This window comes from Ursus americanus, chromosome 1 (assembly GCF_024610735.1).
Source record: "Ursus americanus isolate L20-20 chromosome 1, mUrsAme1.1.p, whole genome shotgun sequence".
Lineage (NCBI taxonomy): Eukaryota > Metazoa > Chordata > Mammalia > Carnivora > Ursidae > Ursus > Ursus americanus.
Window position 1 is genome coordinate 89,768,962 of NC_142127.1, and position 19,353 is coordinate 89,788,314.

The 19,353-nt window shown below is 49.5% G+C and overlaps 2 protein-coding genes across 15 annotated transcripts in view; both read right to left on the reverse strand.

Moving 5' to 3' along the window:
- The window catches only part of NHEJ1 (non-homologous end joining factor 1), a 78,888-nt gene extending 68,083 nt beyond the window's left edge, over window positions 1-10,805 (reverse strand). Inside the window, exons 1-6 of one of the 14 annotated variants that reach the window (XM_087863602.1) lie at window positions 10,496-10,581; window positions 9,138-9,199; window positions 8,334-8,532; window positions 7,233-7,445; window positions 656-794; window positions 2-75 (exon numbers count right to left, since the gene is read on the reverse strand). In XM_087863602.1, coding sequence (XP_087719728.1) covers window positions 2-75; window positions 656-794; window positions 7,233-7,445; window positions 8,334-8,510 — 603 coding nt within the window. In that variant the 5' untranslated portion in view covers window positions 8,511-8,532; window positions 9,138-9,199; window positions 10,496-10,581. Of the gene's footprint in view, window position 1; window positions 76-655; window positions 795-7,232; window positions 7,446-8,333 lie in introns of all 14 variants that reach the window. The other 13 variants (XM_045777625.2, XM_045777626.2, XM_087863586.1 and 10 more) reach the window with 13 other exon arrangements.
- Window positions 10,806-11,434: 629 nt separating this feature from the next.
- SLC23A3 (solute carrier family 23 member 3) lies at window positions 11,435-18,514 on the reverse strand. Its single transcript, XM_045777569.2, has 12 exons — window positions 18,029-18,514; window positions 17,736-17,893; window positions 17,492-17,589; window positions 17,207-17,280; window positions 16,804-16,985; window positions 16,362-16,485; window positions 16,093-16,207; window positions 14,900-15,153; window positions 14,056-14,161; window positions 13,580-13,747; window positions 12,276-12,371; window positions 11,435-12,181 (listed from the first exon to the last, which is right to left on the reverse strand). The coding sequence occupies exons 1-12, from the start codon at window positions 18,197-18,199 to the stop codon at window positions 11,892-11,894; spliced, it is 1,836 nt and encodes a 611-aa protein (XP_045633525.1). The 5' UTR covers window positions 18,200-18,514; the 3' UTR covers window positions 11,435-11,891.
- Between the last annotated feature and the right edge of the window lie 839 nt (window positions 18,515-19,353).

Consider the following 19,353-nt stretch of genomic DNA (forward strand, 5'->3'; position numbering starts at 1 on the left):
CTGTGATATACTCTACCTCTACCATAAATTGTTCCAAGAAGGAGTTTTCTTCAAATGGTTCTGTCTTCAACCGATCTGTAATAAGAAGGGATACAGAGAAGAAATCTTAGTCTTAGGATGAGTTTCCTGCCTGTGAGGAGGAAAAGAAACAGAGCCCAAGATTTCTTGGGAGGGAGCAAACACACGTAACAGAGTCCAGTGGGAGAAGGGATGAGCAAACAGGAGGTGGAAGAGAGGGTGATCAGTAACACAGGACATGCCCGGTGGCAGCATGAGCTCTTGGAGTTCTTCCTGCCACAAAGACGAAGGTCCAACTGAATTTTTATTCTGAGGCTGGAACTATGCTTCGGAAGTTCCCAAGTGTGTATTGCCCTCCCACAGTTTTATACAGCTGTTGGCCCTTTTCCAAAGTCTTTCCTTGCCATTGCCTAGGGCATGGCTGGACTCGGTGACAGCTTCTATTTGTCACTTGGGTGCCAGCCGGGTCCTTCGAGGCAGACAGAAGTGTCACCGGGCATCAAGTCTCCAGCTATGGTCAGTACCCAGCACCTCTTCAGGGAAGCACACGTCTAATGCAGATGACTCTACCTTTTCCTGAGGCCCTTTGACCCTCTGTACCACTCCCGACCCAATACCCCAAAGAATGCCCTCTCACCTCGGCTCAGCACAGCCCCACTCTCCTGGTAGTCCTGGATCTCTAGATCTTTCATACGAAGCATGGTTGCTAGCTCCCTCACTTGGCACTGCAAGGCCAGACTCACACCCATGAGAGGACGAATCAAATGCTGGGAGACCTTTCATGGAAGAGAGAACAATCAGCCAACAGACACTTACAGAGTACTCCCCACTGTATTAGGAACTAGAAAAATACTGAAAAATAAATGTTTTCACAGGGACTCACAGTTTCATAAGCAAGCAACCCATTTACATGACTGTAATAATACAATAATGAAATAGGTAGGTGAAAAAAGTTCAAGGGTTTTCCTTGTAGCGAAGGTAAAAGGGTGGGAAGAAGAGAGAACACATGGACAGGCAGCCTGGAGTGGAGATTTAACAAGAAGGATGTGACAAGAGTTGAACCGCGAAAGGTGATGCTTCAACTACGCGCAGAGACTGAGAGACAAAAGCAGAAGACCCAAGCGGACCTCAGGCAAGTGTGGCTTTGGGTGTGGCCAAAACAGAGCAGGCTAGCTGGGGCGTAACACAAGACAAAAATCAACACAGGAGAGAGCCTTGGAATCAGTCTCAAATTAGACCCAGACACTGATTATGAGCCATTTCAGGGCTGACAATAGCCCAGAACGAGCCCAGAGTTTCAGTCTGCTCCCAGGAAGGCAGCAAAGTATAAGGTCGTCGTAACAGAAGCCGGCCAGTCACTGAGAGGCCAGCCTAGGAAGGAATATACCGTGTCAGCACACCTTGCTCTTAACAAGGTAAGAAGGACGCAAGCAGCGCCACGCTGCTGTGCGGCAAGGATGGCGTCCTCGTATAATAACATTTAGCTATAGAGAATAATCCTTAATTCACCCACGCACGGTGTGCAGTAGCCTTAGCGAGAAAAAAGCCTTAGCCAAAGAAAATAACTAGAATCAATAATCTCTTTGTGACTAGTGGATGCTATTGGGGTTCCTTTCCCTTCCCCCAAGGAGATGAGCTCAAGGAGGCACTAAGAAGAAATGCCCTAGATCAAAGGTCAGCAATGTTTTCTGCATGGGCTGGGGAGTCAGTATTTTCAGCTCCGTGGCCCACACAGGCCCTGTCATAATACTCAACTCTGTTGCTGTAGCATGAAAGTGCCCAGAGACAACATGTAATAAACAAGGGTGCTGGGTTTCCGAGATAACTTTAGAAAGACTGGCAGCAAGCCAGAGTTGCCCCACTGGCTATCGTCTACCCACCCACAATGCTTCTCTAAGGACAGATCAGAAGAGAAGAGATTGGGGGGGGGTGTAAGGGTTAGAGCCCCCAGCTTCTGAACCACCACTAGGACCCGACAAATGCAGGGGTACTGACGCAGAGTAGAAGGCCGGAAATCGAACGTAGCTATAAATACCCATCACTTCCTTCCATCCCGCAGCACATCCCAAGCTGGTCCTGGTACCCAGTTCAGGTCCTTAGGATAAAATTAAGCCTCCAGGAAGTACTGCTCAAAATGCGGCCAAAGTTCTGCTTTGGGAACATTCATCTGCTCCAGACCCAACCGTCTTTTCCTAGGAATTGGTTAGGTTTGGTCCTGTTCGAGGGAGATCAGGAGGAAAAACAGGGGAATCCTCAGATGAAAGCAAGTCAGTGCTTGGAGGGGTGAGGTGAAAGTAATCACAGTTGGTAACCAAGCAGCATCACCATCCCTCCAGTGACAGCCCTCAAATAACAGAAACTCCTAAAAGTGACAATCAGCCCCTTTCTGGGAATCCACCTTAACAGCGATCTCTTTGAGTCGTGGTGAATATAATCACATGAAACAGAATGAGAAACAGTATTTAATCAATGCCATGTCTAATTAAATATGGTAATGCCATGCCAGGCGCCGGAAGTTATCTATCAGACTCCAATGTCTATATAGAAAAAGAAAGAAAGAAAGAAAGAAAGAAAGAAAGAAAGAAAGAAAGAAAGAAAGAAAATATTTCAACTTCTCAAATAATTTCATAGCATTGGGTTATACCACTCTGAATCACTGGGGTATAACTCATTTCAAAGTTAGATGTACACTAACACACTAACTTAGATCAGTTAATTAGGACAAAGCGTGTGGCTGAAGTAATGGGTTTCAAAGCAAATCCACAGACACCACAAGGAAAAATCTTGAAGCACTCCAGGAGGTCAGGAAGACCCCCGCCCCTTCATTTACAGACAATGATACATGAAGAGTTGCCATCTCACAAGTCAATTCAACAAATACCTACTGTGTGCCTAATACATACTGTGACCTCACAAGGCTTCTGCCCCCAAAGAGCTCACAACAGTTACGGAGGTCAGGAAGTGTGGTGGATATAGAGGCAGGAGTGCCAATCTTTTCCAGAGGAAATCTATTCATAACATCTCCCGATGTCTGCAGATTTCCCATCGAGGGGCGCCTGAGTGGCTCAATCGTTAAGCGTCTGCCTTCGGCTCAGGTCATGATCCAAGGATCCGGGGATCGAGCCCCAACATCGGGCTCCCTGCTCTGCGGGGAGCCTGCTTCTCCTTTTGCCTGCTGCTCTGCCTGCTTGTGCTCTCTCTCCGCCAAATAAATAAGTAAATAAAATCTTAAAAAAAAAAAAAGATTTCTCATTGAAATGTTGACAAGTCAGAGGCAGGAGAGCAGAATGGCAGTTACCAATCCCGAGATGAATTCTATCAGGTTTGGATATAGTGACAAGGGCAAAAGACTGGGAATTCGATCTAGATTCTAGCCCTGGCTCTGAGAGCACCCAGACATGACAACGGCTTAATCCCAAGCACTCTCGTGGTCCTTATCTTTTTCAAGGAAAAATTCAGGAGTCGGAGTATTTGCTCTCAAAGGTCCACAATAATGCTGAAGTTAAGTAATACTATGTATGTTCTTATCTTTAATCCCCAGGACTCCACAGTAAGGTTGGGACTGGTACCTCCACTTTACAGATGATGACACCCAGCCTCGTAAAAATGCAATGACTTATCCAAGGTAATACAAAGAGTGGAAGTGGTGGAGCTGAGTTACAAAGTCAGTCCTGCCGGCTCCAAAGCCGGTGGGCTCTTCCTGCCACAAAAAAGCTTTTGGCTGTGACTCCTAGAAATTATAAAATGGCCAGCTTTGAAAGTCAAAATATGGAATATCAAGAATCACATGAAGAAAAGAAAGAGAACAGCAACGACACCAAAGAATTACATCAGGTACTAGGAAGAAGAGTGAGGACGAGGAAGGACGAAGGAAGCTGGCTGGAAATGGAAATGGGCTAGAAAGCAGAGACCCGAGGCTTTCGCTACCCTGTGCCGTCCCACACTGCCTGGAGAACTTAGTGTGGACACACCGTGCACTGTACTCTGGAAGACAGGCTGGCATCATGTGAGCAAGATTAAAGGTACAAATATTCCTTAAAAAGAAAAAAAAAGTTTATTTATTTCTTTCAGCCATCTCCATACCCTATGTGGGGCTCAAACTTACCACCCCGAGATCAAGAGTCACGCGTTCTTCCGACTGAGCCAGCCAGGCACCCCCAAATATCCCCTGATTCAGCTATTCCATTGCTAGGAATTTACTCATACATTTACACTTAGGAAAAATAAATACAAGGATAGTCACTACGTGTAATAACAAAAGAATGGAAACAACTTAGGTAGCATGTCAATTAAATACATGTTGACATATGCATCAAATAAAACTCTACGTTACCAGTAAAGAATATTAAGGCAGATCTAAATAAATTACTATGAATGGTTTCTAAGTTCTATAATTAGGTGAAAAGAGCTACCATGCTGCCATTTGTGAAAAGGCATATATACTCCAAATACCCAGATGGGTATTTGACTGTGTTAGCATATACATACTTACATATATACAAACCCATATATACAAACCTACGTACAGCTTTCTTGAAGAATGCACAAGAAGATGGTATTAGTAGTTGCTTTAAAGAAGGAGAATGAGGGACTAGAGAGAGGAGTAGAAGGACCTATTTTTTCCACTCTAGACCCTTCTTCAATGCTATTTGGAATGTTTGCCTTTTGCATGAATTACACATTGAAAAAAATGAAATAAAAACTATCACAAGAATGAGTAACAAACAAACATTATGACTGTGTGACCTCACAGACACACACACGAGGCTGAAATAGTATCCGCCTACATCCTTGACCGTGTCCGCTGGCTCTAACTTTTTCCCTGTAAGGCTTCCTCGGGCTCAGGGGTTTCCCTGGCCTGGTGTTCTTTTTTTCATAGTAAGTGTTTTATTTTACGTTAAAGCCTAATTGTTCGACTGCTCAATGTTCACTTCTCCCTGTGGCCAACCAAGACTCATTCCACTCCAAACACTGATGCTTCTTTTCTTACTGCAGCTGCCCAATTAGAGGAATTTGCCTAGAATGGCAAGTTTTCCCTTTACATATTATTTTCAATTATAATATCATTATATAAGTGTTCTTCATTATTTTGGAGAAAAACAAAACAAAACAAAACAAAACAAAACTATTAGAGCCCATCAGCCTCCTAGGAGAACTACCTTCTCGATCTCACTATTGTGAATTTCTAACGCTATGTGATGCAAAGTGAGACTAGGCTATTGCTAGGATTTCCCTGGGGCAGCCCAAAGGCTTTGGGCCCAGACACGCATTATTGAGGGAACAGTGCCCCCTGGTGTTACTTAGAAAAAGTTACAGGGTTTTGAACAAAAGAGGACGAGGAAGACTACCTAAAGAAGGATGGAAATTTTCACAAAAAACTCAATTAAAATCAACAGATATGAAAACTATTATCTGCTAAATACTGTTTATGGACCTTAGAAATTCAGAGATGAATGAGAAGTAGTTCTCCAAGCACTCAAGTCCGGCTTTACTGAGTTCCAGATCAAAAACCCACCAGAGAGGGGCGCCTGGGTGGCACAGCGGTTAAGCATCTGCCTTCAGCTCAGGGCGTGATCCTGGCGTTGTGGGATCGAGCCCCACATCAGGCTCCTCCACTATGAGCCTGCTTCTTCCTCTCCCACTCCCCCTGCTTGTGTTCCCTCTCTCGCTGGCTGTCTCTATCTCTGTCAAATAAATAAATAAAATCTTAAAAAAAAAACAAAAACCCACCAGAGAACAGTTTCTCAAAAACACTTTGTTCCATCCACCCTGTAGATACCAAAACATCACATCATCTCCAGAAAACTAAAGAGGAAGGGATATAGGAAATGATGCCCACTTGTCTTCAGGTCCTTCTGCTAATAAACCTACACCCTGTGGCCTCCCATAGAAGACCCCAGCCTCTAATGCTACTGACGGAGACAAGCTCTGTTTATATAAAAGGGTGGAAAGGACCAGTGGCAGTAATTCCTGCAAACAAGTTCATACTGTTTACTATCAAACTAGTTTCTAATAAAAGCTCTGGGGGCCTAGTACGCTACAAGCGAGCAGAGACCATTACCCTCCTAGTCCCTGAAAATGGGCTCTCGAATCAGACCTACCTGGAAGTAAAATTTCAGCTCATTCACTGATAAGTTAGATGACTTTGGACAAATTGCCTTCAGTCTCAGCTTCCTCTCTGAAAACAGGGAGCAATACTACTCATCTTGCAGGACAGTCGTGAGGATTCAGTGACAGGAAATGTTCAGAAAGGTACCTAACGTTGGTACATACTCTATCCTGTTGCCAGACTGCTCTTAATAAATTACAAACTGGATCACGTTAAACCCCTGCTTAAAGTTTTTCAGTGAATCCCTGTTGCCTTTGGGATAAAATCCAAACTCATTAGAATCCCTCAAAATCCGGCCACTGTCTACCTCATTTCCCACAACGCCCTGCAGTTGTGAAATTCCCCCACTTGCCCCCCACTTATACATCTCCCCGCCTCTCAAAATGCACTCTAGCCTAGAATGATCTCTTGGTCTTCTCCCAATTAGTTCCTACTCATCTTCAAAACTCAGCTCAGAAACTATCTCTTCAGTGGGGCACCTGGGTGACTTTAAGGGTTCGACTCTTGATTTCAGCTCAGGTCATGATCTCAGGGTTGTGAGACTGAGCCCCATGTGGGGCTCCCTGTTGGGGGCATAGAGCCTGGTTAAGATTCACTCTTTCCTTCTCCCTCTGCCCCTCCCACCTCGTCTCTCCCCATCTCTAAAAAACAAAAACAAACAAACAACAACAAAAACCTCTCTCTTCAAAAAGGTTTTTCAGACCTTTAATCATCCTGAGATTACCTCAATCAAAGAATTTACCATACTTTATCCTGTTCCTTGTCTGTCTGTCTTCTCACTAGATTACAAACTCCTGGAATAGGCTATATTGTTTTAGATCTGGACACCCAACAATTAGCCCATAGTAGATGCTTAATAAATAATAAATAAAGTGATGAATAAAGACACCCAATAAAGCAGGTAAACCAAAACTTTGCCAGTTCCCTTTGCAAAGAAAGGACGTACCAGTCAAGAATCCATTCTGCCTTCTGTCTAGTCAAGGAAAGTTTTCCAAATGAAGAAGAATTTCAAACGGAGTCCACAAAAAAAAATAACAGCGTCTGAAGATTCATCTCAAAGCAGCTGACATTCCCCTTCCCCACTCCACATTTGAATTACACTCACCAGGGAAGGGCTAGCTATGATGCAGTGGAAATTCCAATAAAATGGGAGACCAGAGAGCTCACTCCGCACCCGCAATATCAGTGCCTCGGCCGCACGATGGCAGACAAAGGTAGCTTTGCTGGGACAAGCACTGTCCTTCAACAATGGGCGAAGCAGATCGTCCAAATGACAGAGGAAAGCCGCAGGTGGGGCAGTCAGGCGCCTGTTCAGCTCCTGACAAGACAAGAGGAGTTGTAGGAAGTAAGGGTACCAAAAGGAAACGGACTCCCCCTAAGTTAGGGCAAAGGAAAACTCTGGCTAACATGAAGACATTGGGCTTGAGAGGAAGGGAAGACAAAAACAGGGGACCAGGAAAGAAGAAAACAAAAAGAGAGAGCGATTGGCCTACTTCACAATCCTACCTTGTACTGTATGCAGTGCAAAAACTAACACACAGACCATGCTATGGAAAAATCCCGGTTGGGGGGGCGCCTGGCTGGCTCAGATGGTTAAGCATCTGCCTTGGGCTCAGGTCATGATCCCAGGGACCTGGGATGGATTCCCTCCTTGGGCTCCCTGCTCAGTGGGGAGTCTGTTTCTCCGTCTGCCCTCCCCCCCCCCACTAGTTCTCTCTAACAAATAAATAAAATAAAAAAGAGAAAGAAAGTTGGGGCGCCTGGGTGGCGCAGTCGTTAAGCGTCTGCCTTTGACTCAGGGCGTGATCCCGGCATTCTGGGATCAAGCCCCACATCAGGCTCCTCCTCTATGAGCCTGCTTCTTCCTCTCCCACTCCCCCTGCTTGTGTTCCCTCTCTCGCTGGCTGTCTCTCTGTCAAATAAATAAATAAGATCTTTTAAAAAAGAGAGAAAGAAAGAAAGAAAGAAAGAAAGAAAGAAAGAAAGAAAGAAAGAAAGAAAGGAAGAAAGAAAGAAAGAAAGAAAAGATCGGTCTCAGGGGTTTAAGTAGAAGGCAGGATATTGGTTGGAATTGTCTCAATCTGATTCCACCTCCCTTGGCAACCTACAGGCCAGCAAGCTGGCTGATGTGAATGTAACCTGACTTCCACTAAGACAGAAATTATATCCACTACCGCTCTGCAGCAGTACCTCTCTTCACGCTTACCTTGGCCCGATGGCTGACCACACCAGTATCCACCTGTTCATGCCACACCTGCTGAAGATCTGAAACCAGCAAGGCATACCCCTGCTTGGTAATATACGCCTTGGCCAAGAGGGAGTTCTCAGCAAGTTGTAGCCAGGCCCACGGCTGCATCAACAGGCCTTTCTCCAGCTCCTCCATCTGCAGACAGGGTACTGCAGACCTGGGGACGGGGGCACCGCACAAACAGTTCTACAGCAAATAAGTGTTGTGAAGGACTCCTCCCTACTAAGACAGAAGGCATGGATTTACATTTTGCCCCCCCAACACACACAGACACACAACATATTCTCTAAATGTTTAATAAACATAGATATATACATTCCCAAAGACAGGGGTTCTTAATCTAGAGTCTATGCAGGTGAATCCTCTGAAATTATAGGCAAAATCTGTGCATATGTGCAGATAGCCATTGGGGAGGAAGAGGTCCACAGCTATGTCAAATTCTCAAAGGGAACAATGACACACAAACAAAGAGCTAACAAACTCTATGTCCAGAAACAGACAAAAAAGCCCCACATCCCATTTCGAGAACCTGGATGACTAAGACATTATAAACACAAGGAGCAGCATTTCACAGAGATAGAAACAATTAACTTCTGCTTCACTCATTCCCCCCCCCCCATGTATCCCTAACCCAAAGTACTGCCATCGATGACATCATGCCCCACCGTACACCCTGGAACTCCTGGAAACCAACATTTCTAGTTCAACAACTAAATTTGTAGCCTTAACCTAGTAGGTGTTCAATAATTACGGCTATTTTACCTGAAGTTTGATCATTTTTCCTGTAGAGGGGCGAGTGATACAATTTCCTTCATTATTTCAGTCTATAAATACAAGGTGAAGTGAGGGGACCGCCTTAGAATATAAAGACAATAATGAAATGCCTTGGATTTCATTCACACGTTAACACGGTCTGTTCCTCCAGTCATTTCCATCACAATCTAAGCCGTCGCTCTTCCAACCATAACCTAGCCTTTTGAGTGTGGCCTTGTAACAAAACTTAACTTGTACAGTCAGTCGGTGGGTGAAAAGTAAATATATATTGCAATTTTTCTTTTGCAGCAGCAGCCTCAAAACCTTGCGTTTGGAGAATGGGACCTCAGTCGCTTCCCACGTGCTGCTCCCACGGGGAGGAGGTCTTGGAATGATTAAGCTAGCCCTCACTAGAATTCCACAGCGCCGAAGGTCACAAATGCAAGGGAACAAGTGAAGCCGGCCCTTCTATCCCGTGTAGGGACTCCGCAGTGCGTCCTGTGAGAGTGCCCTGAATTGGGTTAATTATCCTGGCCCATCACTTCAGAAAGCCTGGGGGCTCAAAACCCTCAAACTGTATGGTTGGTTTTTTTGTCCTGTTTGGGGGGCGGGCGAGGAATTTAAAATATGCTCAGGATCAACAGGCCCCATAGGAAGATCTGAAACATTCAGCACCAGACCTGGCGTTGGCTGTTCCCACCAAGCGCGTCCTGTTGAGTCCAGAGCCTCTGTATCTCATTTTTCCCCCCTTCAAGGCCACCTTTAACCGTCACGTTAACTAGATTCACCCGTTCATTAGGCTTGAAAGAAGCGGGAGAGCGCCGAGGGCCAAAAGGAGGTCGCCCGAGAACCCGGGTCTGCATCGAGTCCCGCCCCTCGGCTGAGCCCCTCTCTCGGCGCAGTTCCCCCATCATCCTGCAGAGAGCAGCAAGGCCCCAGCCACCGTCCGGGGTGGGCCACGCCCCGTCCCTCTGGTGGGGACCAACCCTCGCTCGCTTTACCACAGCCCCACCCCGGGAGCCCCGCCTGGCGTACTTTCCATCCGCCCTCGCTGCGGGGGCCTTTGCTGTCAGCCTTCGACAGCACTGGCTGCGCCCAGACGCGGCTCAGGACCCCTGGGGGTAACAAGCCGACCACCCGCCGCTTTGTAGCACCAAGGAGCCCGCCAACGAGTAGCCTCACAAACCCAGCCTCGCCGCCGGAAGGCGGGTTGCGCACGCGCGGCGCACGCGCCCCGCCCACCCCGCCGAGGCCTGCTACAGCTCCCGGGCCGCGCACCCGTGCCTGCTCGCCCGCAGGGTCCCAGCGGCCCCTCGCCTCTCGCCCCGGCCCGGCCCCGGTCCGGATTCGAACCCCACGCCACCTACCGTGAGCGGCCGGGAAAGCTCCCACCTTCCCCGCAGCGGGCTGGCCCGCGCAAACCGAAAAGCCTAGAGTGGAGGCCTTTCGGGACAGAAGGGCGGAGCCTAGGCCCGACGTGGGCGGGGCATCTGGGCCCTCCGAGCTGTTGGAAGGAGCTCTCAGAGCTGGGGGGCCGCGGCGCCCTGGGGAGCGGGAGAGGGCTGGGCGATCCGCTGCTAGGGAGGTGGGGTGGTAGTGGCACCCCTCGGAGTGGCGTTGGCGGAGCAGAAAGGATGCCACAGGAGGTGTGGGAAAGGGGTCTCCGGGTTTGGCCTTGTCAAACTCAGGTCACTTCCTTCCCCTACCTGTCCAACCGCTTGTTTTGTTTCGTTTTAAATAAAATGAGGAGGGGCACCTGCCTGGTTCAGTCGGTTAAGCGTCTGCCTTCAGCTCAGGTCATGATCTCAGGGTCTGGGGATCCAGCCCCCTGTTGGGGCTTCTTGCTCAGCAGCCCGTCTGCTTCTCCCTCTCCCTCTGCCCTTCCCCCGCAAATAGATAAAATCTTAAAAATAAATAATTACAATGAGGAGATTGAACTTCACTAGGTAGTCTCTCTGGTTCTCACCAACACTCAAATTGCTTCCAAGAGGATTCTTCCATGTGTAAATCCCATGATCTGACCTCATTCTTTCTCTCTCCTGTCTCATTTCCCCTTCCATTTAGCCCCATATTTATGTTCCATCACCACGGAGAAACTTGAAATCCCTCAACTCATTTTCTGCTTTGCACAATTTATGGTTTTGCTCCGGCTTCATACCTGAGCTTGAAATATTTTCCCCATCCGCTTTCCACAAGCAAAAATCCTCCTCTTGTCAAGGCCAGCCTTGGTGCTGCTTCTTTCATAAAGCCTTTGTTTGCCACTATCCACAATCAGAATTAAATATTTCTTCCTTTTTGCTCCCATAGCATTGTTTGAATCTTTATTATAGACTGCCTTTTGCCTTAGATTTTAGTTAGTAATTACACAGGTCTTTTTAAATGGTAGGTGCCTTAAGAGGGCAGGGACCCTGTCTTATCCGTATCTGCAGTTCCAAAACCTTGCACATGGGAAGCCTTCAATAAATATTTGTTAAGTGAACGCTGGGGTTTGACCATAGAGAGTTGACATGCAGAATTTCATTCATTCAATCATGGCCCACTAAACCATGGCCCCTGCCTGAAACAGTTAGGCCTAATTAAGAGAAGGAAAGGCAACACACCTATTGGGAAATGAGACCCTTAGGTGGGCCCATTTCTCACACACATACACACACATGCATGTGCACACATTCTTCCTAAGAGAAATCAGAACCTGGGAGCTGACTCTCCAGCAAGCTGGGAGATAGGGTAAACTAACCAGGACGGGAGCAGGAGTCCTAGTAATCACTGGGACCCAAGTTCTCTGCTAGACTCAGGACACTGCTCCCCAAAGCCAGGCAACAAGTCGGCTGTCTCTCCTGGCTCAGAGGGCCCTCCTTCCTCATTCCCAGGGTCTTCAGGCAGCGGGCAGAGGCAACGAAGGGGTTGAGGGATGTAGGGACGCAAGTTTTGGATGGGGAAAGGAAGCTCATACTCTTTGGCAGCCTTCTCCCTAGACTTCTGAGGCAGCCAAGCCTCTTGGGCAGTGAAAGGAGATGGCAGCCCTTGACCTAAGCCTCGCTCAAGCCTTGTACCTGCAAAAGAAAGGTTGGTCAGGCCACTGCCCCACCCAGGGAGTGAGAACATCCTGGCTACTCCCCACTGTGCTGGGGCCTGGCCTCAACTTACCAGGGATGGTGTTCTCTAAGAGGAAGCCCAAGAGTCCCGCCAGGAAGATGGGCTCTGTGAGCAGCGAGCGCAGCAACACATCCAAGAGGCTCCAGCCTGCAGAGGGTTGGGGCCAGGCGGGAGGGAAACTCTGATCCTATGTAGGGTCAATGAGTCCTGTATTTCTATACCTAAATCTAAGTCTTGGGCTAAGGACGGATCTTTCTTAATTGTTATCTCATCTTCCCCCACCTTTGTTCCCCTACTCTCTGTTTCCCCCACCCAGGCCCTTCCCACAAGATCCCAGACCATCATCCTGTCTTCTGAGTAGCCACATGCCCTCCAGATATGTTTTGGTAGTTCCAGGCTCTGGAAAGTTTAGTATTAAAAGCCCCAACCATGGGGTGCCTGGGTGTCTCAGTTGGTTAAGTGGCTGAATCTTGGTTTTGGCTCAGGTTGTGATCTCAGGGTCCTGGGATCAAGCCCGCATCGGGCTCCCTGTTCAGTGGGGAGTCTGCTTGAGGAAATCTCTCTCTTTCTCTCTCTCTCTCTCTCTCTCTCCCTCTGCCCCTCTCCCTGCTAGCACCCTCTCTCTAAAATAAAAATAAAAAAATAGCCCAACCTTACTTCCCACTTCTCACCTTCTATGCTCTCGCCTGGTTTCCTCAGCCTCAGTACTACTGACATTTTGGACCAGATAACTGTTTGAGGGGCCTGTCCTGGCACGTAAAGCAGCACCCCTCTACCCACTAAATGGCAATAACAATTCCCTCGTCTGTTGGTAACAACCAAAACTGTCTCTGGATATTGCTGAATATTCCCTGTTGGGTGCCACTGCTATTAGGTAGGCCGCAGTAACAAGCTAAGGTATTTGCTGCTCCTGGAAATACCCTATGACTTCCTACTTCTAGGTCGTTGTTTATGATGGCTCCCCCACCGGAAATGAGCTTCCTCTCCCTTAAATATGTTCAAATCTTACCATCCTTCAAACCAGCTCACTGTTACTGTCTCCATCAAACAACTTGGATCATCTCAAACAGAAACTCTCACCACCGAGCACCGCAGCTCCTTATCTGAACTGAACCTCTCCTGTTATGTTTGCACGTATCTTATTTCTTTTACTGGACTCTAACATCTGGAGGCATCTTTGTATCCCAAGGGGCTAGTCTGGTACTCAATAAATATTTTCTAAACGAATAGATGAACTATTTACACCAAAGCCCGGAAAAGGGCATGGGACCTGGAGTCCAGAGAGCCCCAAGCCTCCAGTCCTTGCTTTCCCAGTTCTGTCCAGCTCCTCTTCCCATCCCTCCTCCTCCTCCCACCTGTGCTCAGCAGGACCGGGGCTTCCCGAAGCCATCTTGGCAGCAGCAGGGCCATGAAAATGGAGAAGCCCACAATGAAGACATTCCGCCCCGAGTCAATGTCAGCCAGGTGGAAGCTGGAGAATCCGGTAGACAGAACCACGGCCTGGGTCACCCCAAGCACCCCACCTGTCTCGTAGGGAAGTAATCAAGGGGGTTGGGAAGGGCTGTCATAGCAGGGAGGATTGCAGGGTGGGGCACATGGTGATGGAGACAGACAACGAAAAGGCTCATTTTCCAATTATGCCAGAAGCCCAGGAAAGAGGCCAAGATGTTGGGCTGAGGAAAATGAGGGCAGTGGACACACGCAGCTATCCATATGTCAGGGGGGGCTGTTCAGAAAGACAGGGTGCCAGCCACAAGCAACCAGTTGGGCCATCCTCAGGGATGGGGGGGAGTGCGGATTCAATACCAGCCCTGCTGATATGTCCACTCACCAAGCACAGGCAGCGGGATGGCGGTGAGGAGCTGGGCCAGCCTCGGGGAGAGCCCAAGCCCCACGCAGAGCAGCCCCACCAAGTACGCCACTCTCCGAGAGCCAGCCTAGGAGAAGGGAGATGCTAGAAAACACGGCCACCTCCTCGACTCTCCAAGGGTTCTGCCGGGCTGGCCCCTTCTCATCATGTGACCCTTTCAAGAAGTACTCTACCTGAAGGCTCCTCCTTTTCTCAACCACTACCCCACGACCACCCTGCTTTGTTTTCTTTCTCTTTTTTAAAGATTTTATTTTTAATTTTTACCTGCTTTGTTTTCTTAATCACACTTAACACTCTGAAATTATCTTACTTTTTTCCTTTTTTTAAAAGATTTTATTTATTTGTTCGTCAGAGAGAGAGTGTGTGTGTACAAGCAGGCACAGTGGCAGGCAGAGGCAGAGGGAGAAGCAGAGTCCCCGCTGAGCAGGACACCTGATGCAGGACTGGATCTCAGGACCCTGGGACCATGACCTGAGCGGAAGGCAGACGCTTAACCAACTGAGTCACCCAGGTGTCCCTATCTTACTCTGTTCCTTGAATTGTCTGCCTCTCCCTTTCTGAAGTGCCCAAGAGAGCAGAGACTTTATATGACTTGATCTCACCGGACCCCCAGCCCAGGCACTGTGCCTGAGCCATAGAAGGAATAGTGTCTTTCTCACGCTCCTAGCCCCTTATCATCTCTAGGCACCTCCCTAAGTGAGATCGTTGATATGGAGTGCCCGACAGAATGCTGGACACAGTCAGTGTGAGTTTCTTCCCCTCTCCCACACCTCCAGCTCCCCTGCCCCCGCCCCCATCCACATACCTGGAGAAGACTCACGGTGGCCACATTGGGGAAGCTGGAGGCAGTGCCCATAGGGCTCCCCAACAGCCCGGCCAGCACGCTCCCCAGACCCTCCAGGCTCAGCCCTCGACTGCAGGCATGGGGAGGTGGGGACGGCCATTGCAGCAGCCGGCCACACAGGGCATAACAGCCCAGGGAGCTGGCAGAGGCTGCCAAAGCCATGGAGATGCCTGCAGCCAGAGCCCTGGGTGTCAGCAAGGGCCAGTTCCACTCAGCTGGGGAGGGAGAAAGAGCCACATTGGGGCCAGACTCAAGTCTGGAGGATGCCCCTGCCTCCAAAGTTCTGTGCCACAAGAATCCTCGAGAGCCCACTGTCTTTGAAGATAACTTCTTGGGACAAAACCAACAAACTCAGGATAAAGACTCATCCCTTTACCATGGTCTACAAGACTGCATCTCTCACCACACTCTGCTTCACTCCCTTCACTCCAGATACACTGGCCTTCTTTCAGGCCCTTGTACTTGCTGTATGGCTGGCTACCACAGGGCCTTTGCATGTGCTGTTCTCCCTGCCTAGAATGCTCTTCTCCCTTGCCTTCACCCTGTTAGCGCCTCCTCATCTCTCACATCTCAGCTCAAAGATCACTTCCTCAAGAATACTTTTCTGGATCTCTCTGATAAAGTCCGATTCTCCATTATAAGCTGTCACTATACAATGTACCCTCCCACTGTTACACTTACTACCTGCAATGCTACGTTTACTTGGGTGACTAATTAGTATCTGCATTCCCCAGCAGATATAGCTTCATGAGTATAGGTACTCTGTCATATTGATCACCATGTCCCCTCTCACGTGCCCAGCACAAAGTCAGCACTCAACAGACCTTTATTAAATTGATGAATAAACAACTTTTGTACACAATGCCTCAAAAGCAATTTTTATACGTAGGTCCCTGACTCAAATGCCTGTAGGGAGGTGGCACCAATGTGTAAATTGGGTAAGGAGTATCAACAGGGAGTGGTGGGCTTGCAGACGTCTCTTAACACTCAAAACACCTGTGATAAGGGCTGCCCCTCAAAATTGGCAACTTCTCTTCCCTGTGTGTTTTGAGAAAACACAGGACTTAACTCAGAAATGAAATTCACTCAATCTTGAGTCCAAAGAAATAGACCCTTTATTTGAGCAGAGTTTGGAAGACGAAGAGCAGACCTACCTGGGTGAGGCAGCCAGACCCATGGCACCTCAGGGGAGGCAGACAGTTCCGGGGGGTTGACACGCAGACCCAGAAGGGCAGAGATGATCCACACACAGGCCACTGGCATCAGCACCTGAGGGGCAAGACTGAGACAGGAAAGGACCCCTCCCCCAGAACCTTCCAAGCCAGCCTTCCAGCGGTAGACAGAAGCCAAAAGGTAGCAGGCTGAGCAAGCATTCTAGGTCAGTCTGTCTCCCCTCAACTGCCCTGCCCAGACCCCAACATACCGAGAGGAGCCGGAAGACAGGAATGGGAGTGTGAGGGGAAGAGTTTGAAGCTGGTCTCCAGGGGCAGGGGGGTAACTGGCAGGAGCCCAAGTGCTGAGAACAGACCACCATGAGCAGGATAAGCCTAGGAGAGAGAAGGAGCTTTAGGAGCAAGAGGAAGCAGGCATCCTGTGGGGGGTAAAGGAGGTAGGAGTGGCAGAATTCCCTAAAAGGGGTCCCAGAGAAGAGAGGAAGGAGAATAACTTGGTGTGGGGGAGAGGGGGCAGCGGGAGCGCAAAGGCAGGGAGACCAAATGAATCCAGCAAAAATCCTGGATTCCAAATCCACAAAGGATGGGCCCTGCTCAGATGGCAGCTGAATTGGGTAGGGTCAGCTGCTCTGCCCTCCCCCAGGCCCACACAGCCCACTGGTCACCACCCCACGCCTCGCAGAACTTACGTACAGCAAGGCCAGTCCCCAGTGAGTAGAGCAGAAGAGGGCCACCTCCCTGTGGGCAGACAGCCCTGCCACCACCAGGCTAGGGGCCAGCACCAGAGGCCCACAGTGGGGGAACAAATGGCCAGGACCCCCCAACAGTCCCAGGGTGCCCTGCAGCAGCCCGGATACCACCACGGCCCCGGACACCTGGAGGAGCCGAGAAAAGGACAAAGAGGAAGCATTCTGCTCAAGGAGTTGACCTCAGCCTGGACTTCTAAATGAATTCCGAATTCCGGGGGGTGGGGGGGCCTGCCCCAGCTCCTTCCCCCAGACCATCTCGGTAGCCACCAACGGGAAACAGGAAACACGAACCTCCTCTATCCTGGCACCACCTCCAGCCCTCCTGCTCGCCATCCCCAGGCACTCACCTCTCTGAGAGAAGTGTTCCAGAGTGTCAAGCCATGGCAGCCAGGCCTCCCGCACAGGCGCAGCGCAAGGGAGGCTGGGAAAAGTTGGGGGCGTGGAGAGGAGAGAGGTAAGTGGGACAGAACCCCTTTGTTCTACAGTCCTAGGTGGTGCTCAGCACAGCTCCAAGACCCCACAGCCTAGCAGGTCCCATCACTGCCCACTCTCAATCCTGCACCCACCTATGCCTGGAGGCTCCGACTGGCACCCCACCCCACCCTCACCCCTTGCCCTTGCTCTGTGCTCACAGTTTCCAGGTGTCTGGATGGCCAGAGGTAGCTTCTGGCTGGTCAGCACCAGAGCAGGGACAAGGAACTCTAAGGATGGAGCCTGGACAAGAGGGAGCCTGTAGGAACAGCAGCCCTGGCAGGTCTGGAAACGTGTGGCAGCCAGAAGGACTCCTCAGGCCTCTCCTACACTCACACGACTACACACACACCTACACACACACACCCAGGACCCGCCCCCTTCTCTCCAGGGAATTCCCCTCACCTGCTGCCTATCCAGATTTGCAAGGTGGTAGACACACCGCACGAAAAGAAGCTGGAGGCCAAGAGCTGGGCAGGGGAGTATGAGAGCTCTCCCTGGGGCAGATTTTGAAGCAGGAGCAGGTGGGAGGCACAGAGCAGAGAAGCCAGGACCAAGGTATGCTGCAGGGGGAGGAATGGGAAGGGCAGTCTTCAGAAAAGGATGGAAATACCTATTTCCAGAGGGTTTCTCATGCCACGCCTACTCCCCCCAAATACCCCTTCATCCAGCACCAACTCCTGCACCTCTGCTCCTACCTGTAGAGCCAGAAGACAGCTGAGGCCCCAGGGAGGAGGCCCACACTGAGAGGCCCAAGGGTGAGAGGGGGGATTTTGGACAGCAGGTGGCTGCAGTGGTGGCAGGGGAACCAGGGCATCCTGGGGGCCCATGGCTTGGAGTTGGATGGGATGGGAGGATGATCGGCTCATGCTGCCCTGCTTTCTTCTTGTCTTGGTTGCCCTGGGCCAGAGTTAAGTAGAGAGTGTAAGAGGTCAGAGTTTAGATGAAGTTAGCCGCCTGGAGTGGGGAGGGAGTAGAGGGGTCAGTGAAGCGGAGCGAAGGGATGAGGGATTTGGGGCAGGACAGGCCCTTTCACCTTTGCCCAGCTCTTGTGCAAATTCCATCACCCATTAACTGGGGAGCCACGTTCTGGACCCCTCCCCCCAAGAATCTCCATCTAGATCCCGTTCCATGCTCTGCAAAGCAGGATGAGTGGGGTGGGAAGACTCATAAAATATCCCGGGGAGGTTTTACTGTGTTTCCCTTCTCACCACTAGCATTTGGAAAAATCGCTTTTAGCCCAGTTTTCAACATTTTCGAGGTCCAGCCCCCAGGGCTGCCTGGGAAGGAAGTGCATGAGTAATTATCCGTCCATAGTGCATGGGAACAGCGACCACGACTCCACATGATTTCCTCACTGTAACAGAGAGGAGAAATGAAGGTGATTGATGATACCAAGTATTTCACACGTGAAAGCTTGGGCCCAGCTAAACAAGAAGGCAATGTAGTCCACTGCCCACCGCGTACGTAGGATTACCGTGGACGCGGCAGCTACAATGCCAACTGAGACTGCTGCTTTCCTGGCAACTCATGGGCCACAAGCAGCGCCGCCGTTGGTGACCTGCTGTTCCAAAATAATGAGCCGGTTTTTGGCAGAGTGCTGAACAAAGCAAAGTCCGGTTTTAATTTACACGTAGGTACATTCCTGGCAAACGGAGTCTTCTTCAAAATGTGCAAAAACGATTTCATGTTTACGTGTTAAAAAGTTCTGATAAACGGGCTTTTCATACACATGATGTCCAGTGGGTCATTCGAAAGTTGTCTTGGGAATGCTTCATCACAAGGGAGGGGCCTCAAGATTTTCAGGTTGCTCAGCTAAATGCCCGAGGCATCCTTTCAAAAATGTTTGCCTCCAAGAAAATGCCCCATGTTTCCAGAGTGCCCTTTAGGGGGCAGTGCTACCTGTCCCAAATATGCTCAGTCCAGGTGCCAGAAAGGTTTTCCTTCTTCCAGTGATAACCCGCCCTGGACTTGTCTTAACACCAACTACCACTATGTGTCAGACCAGACTCAAAGTCGGGAT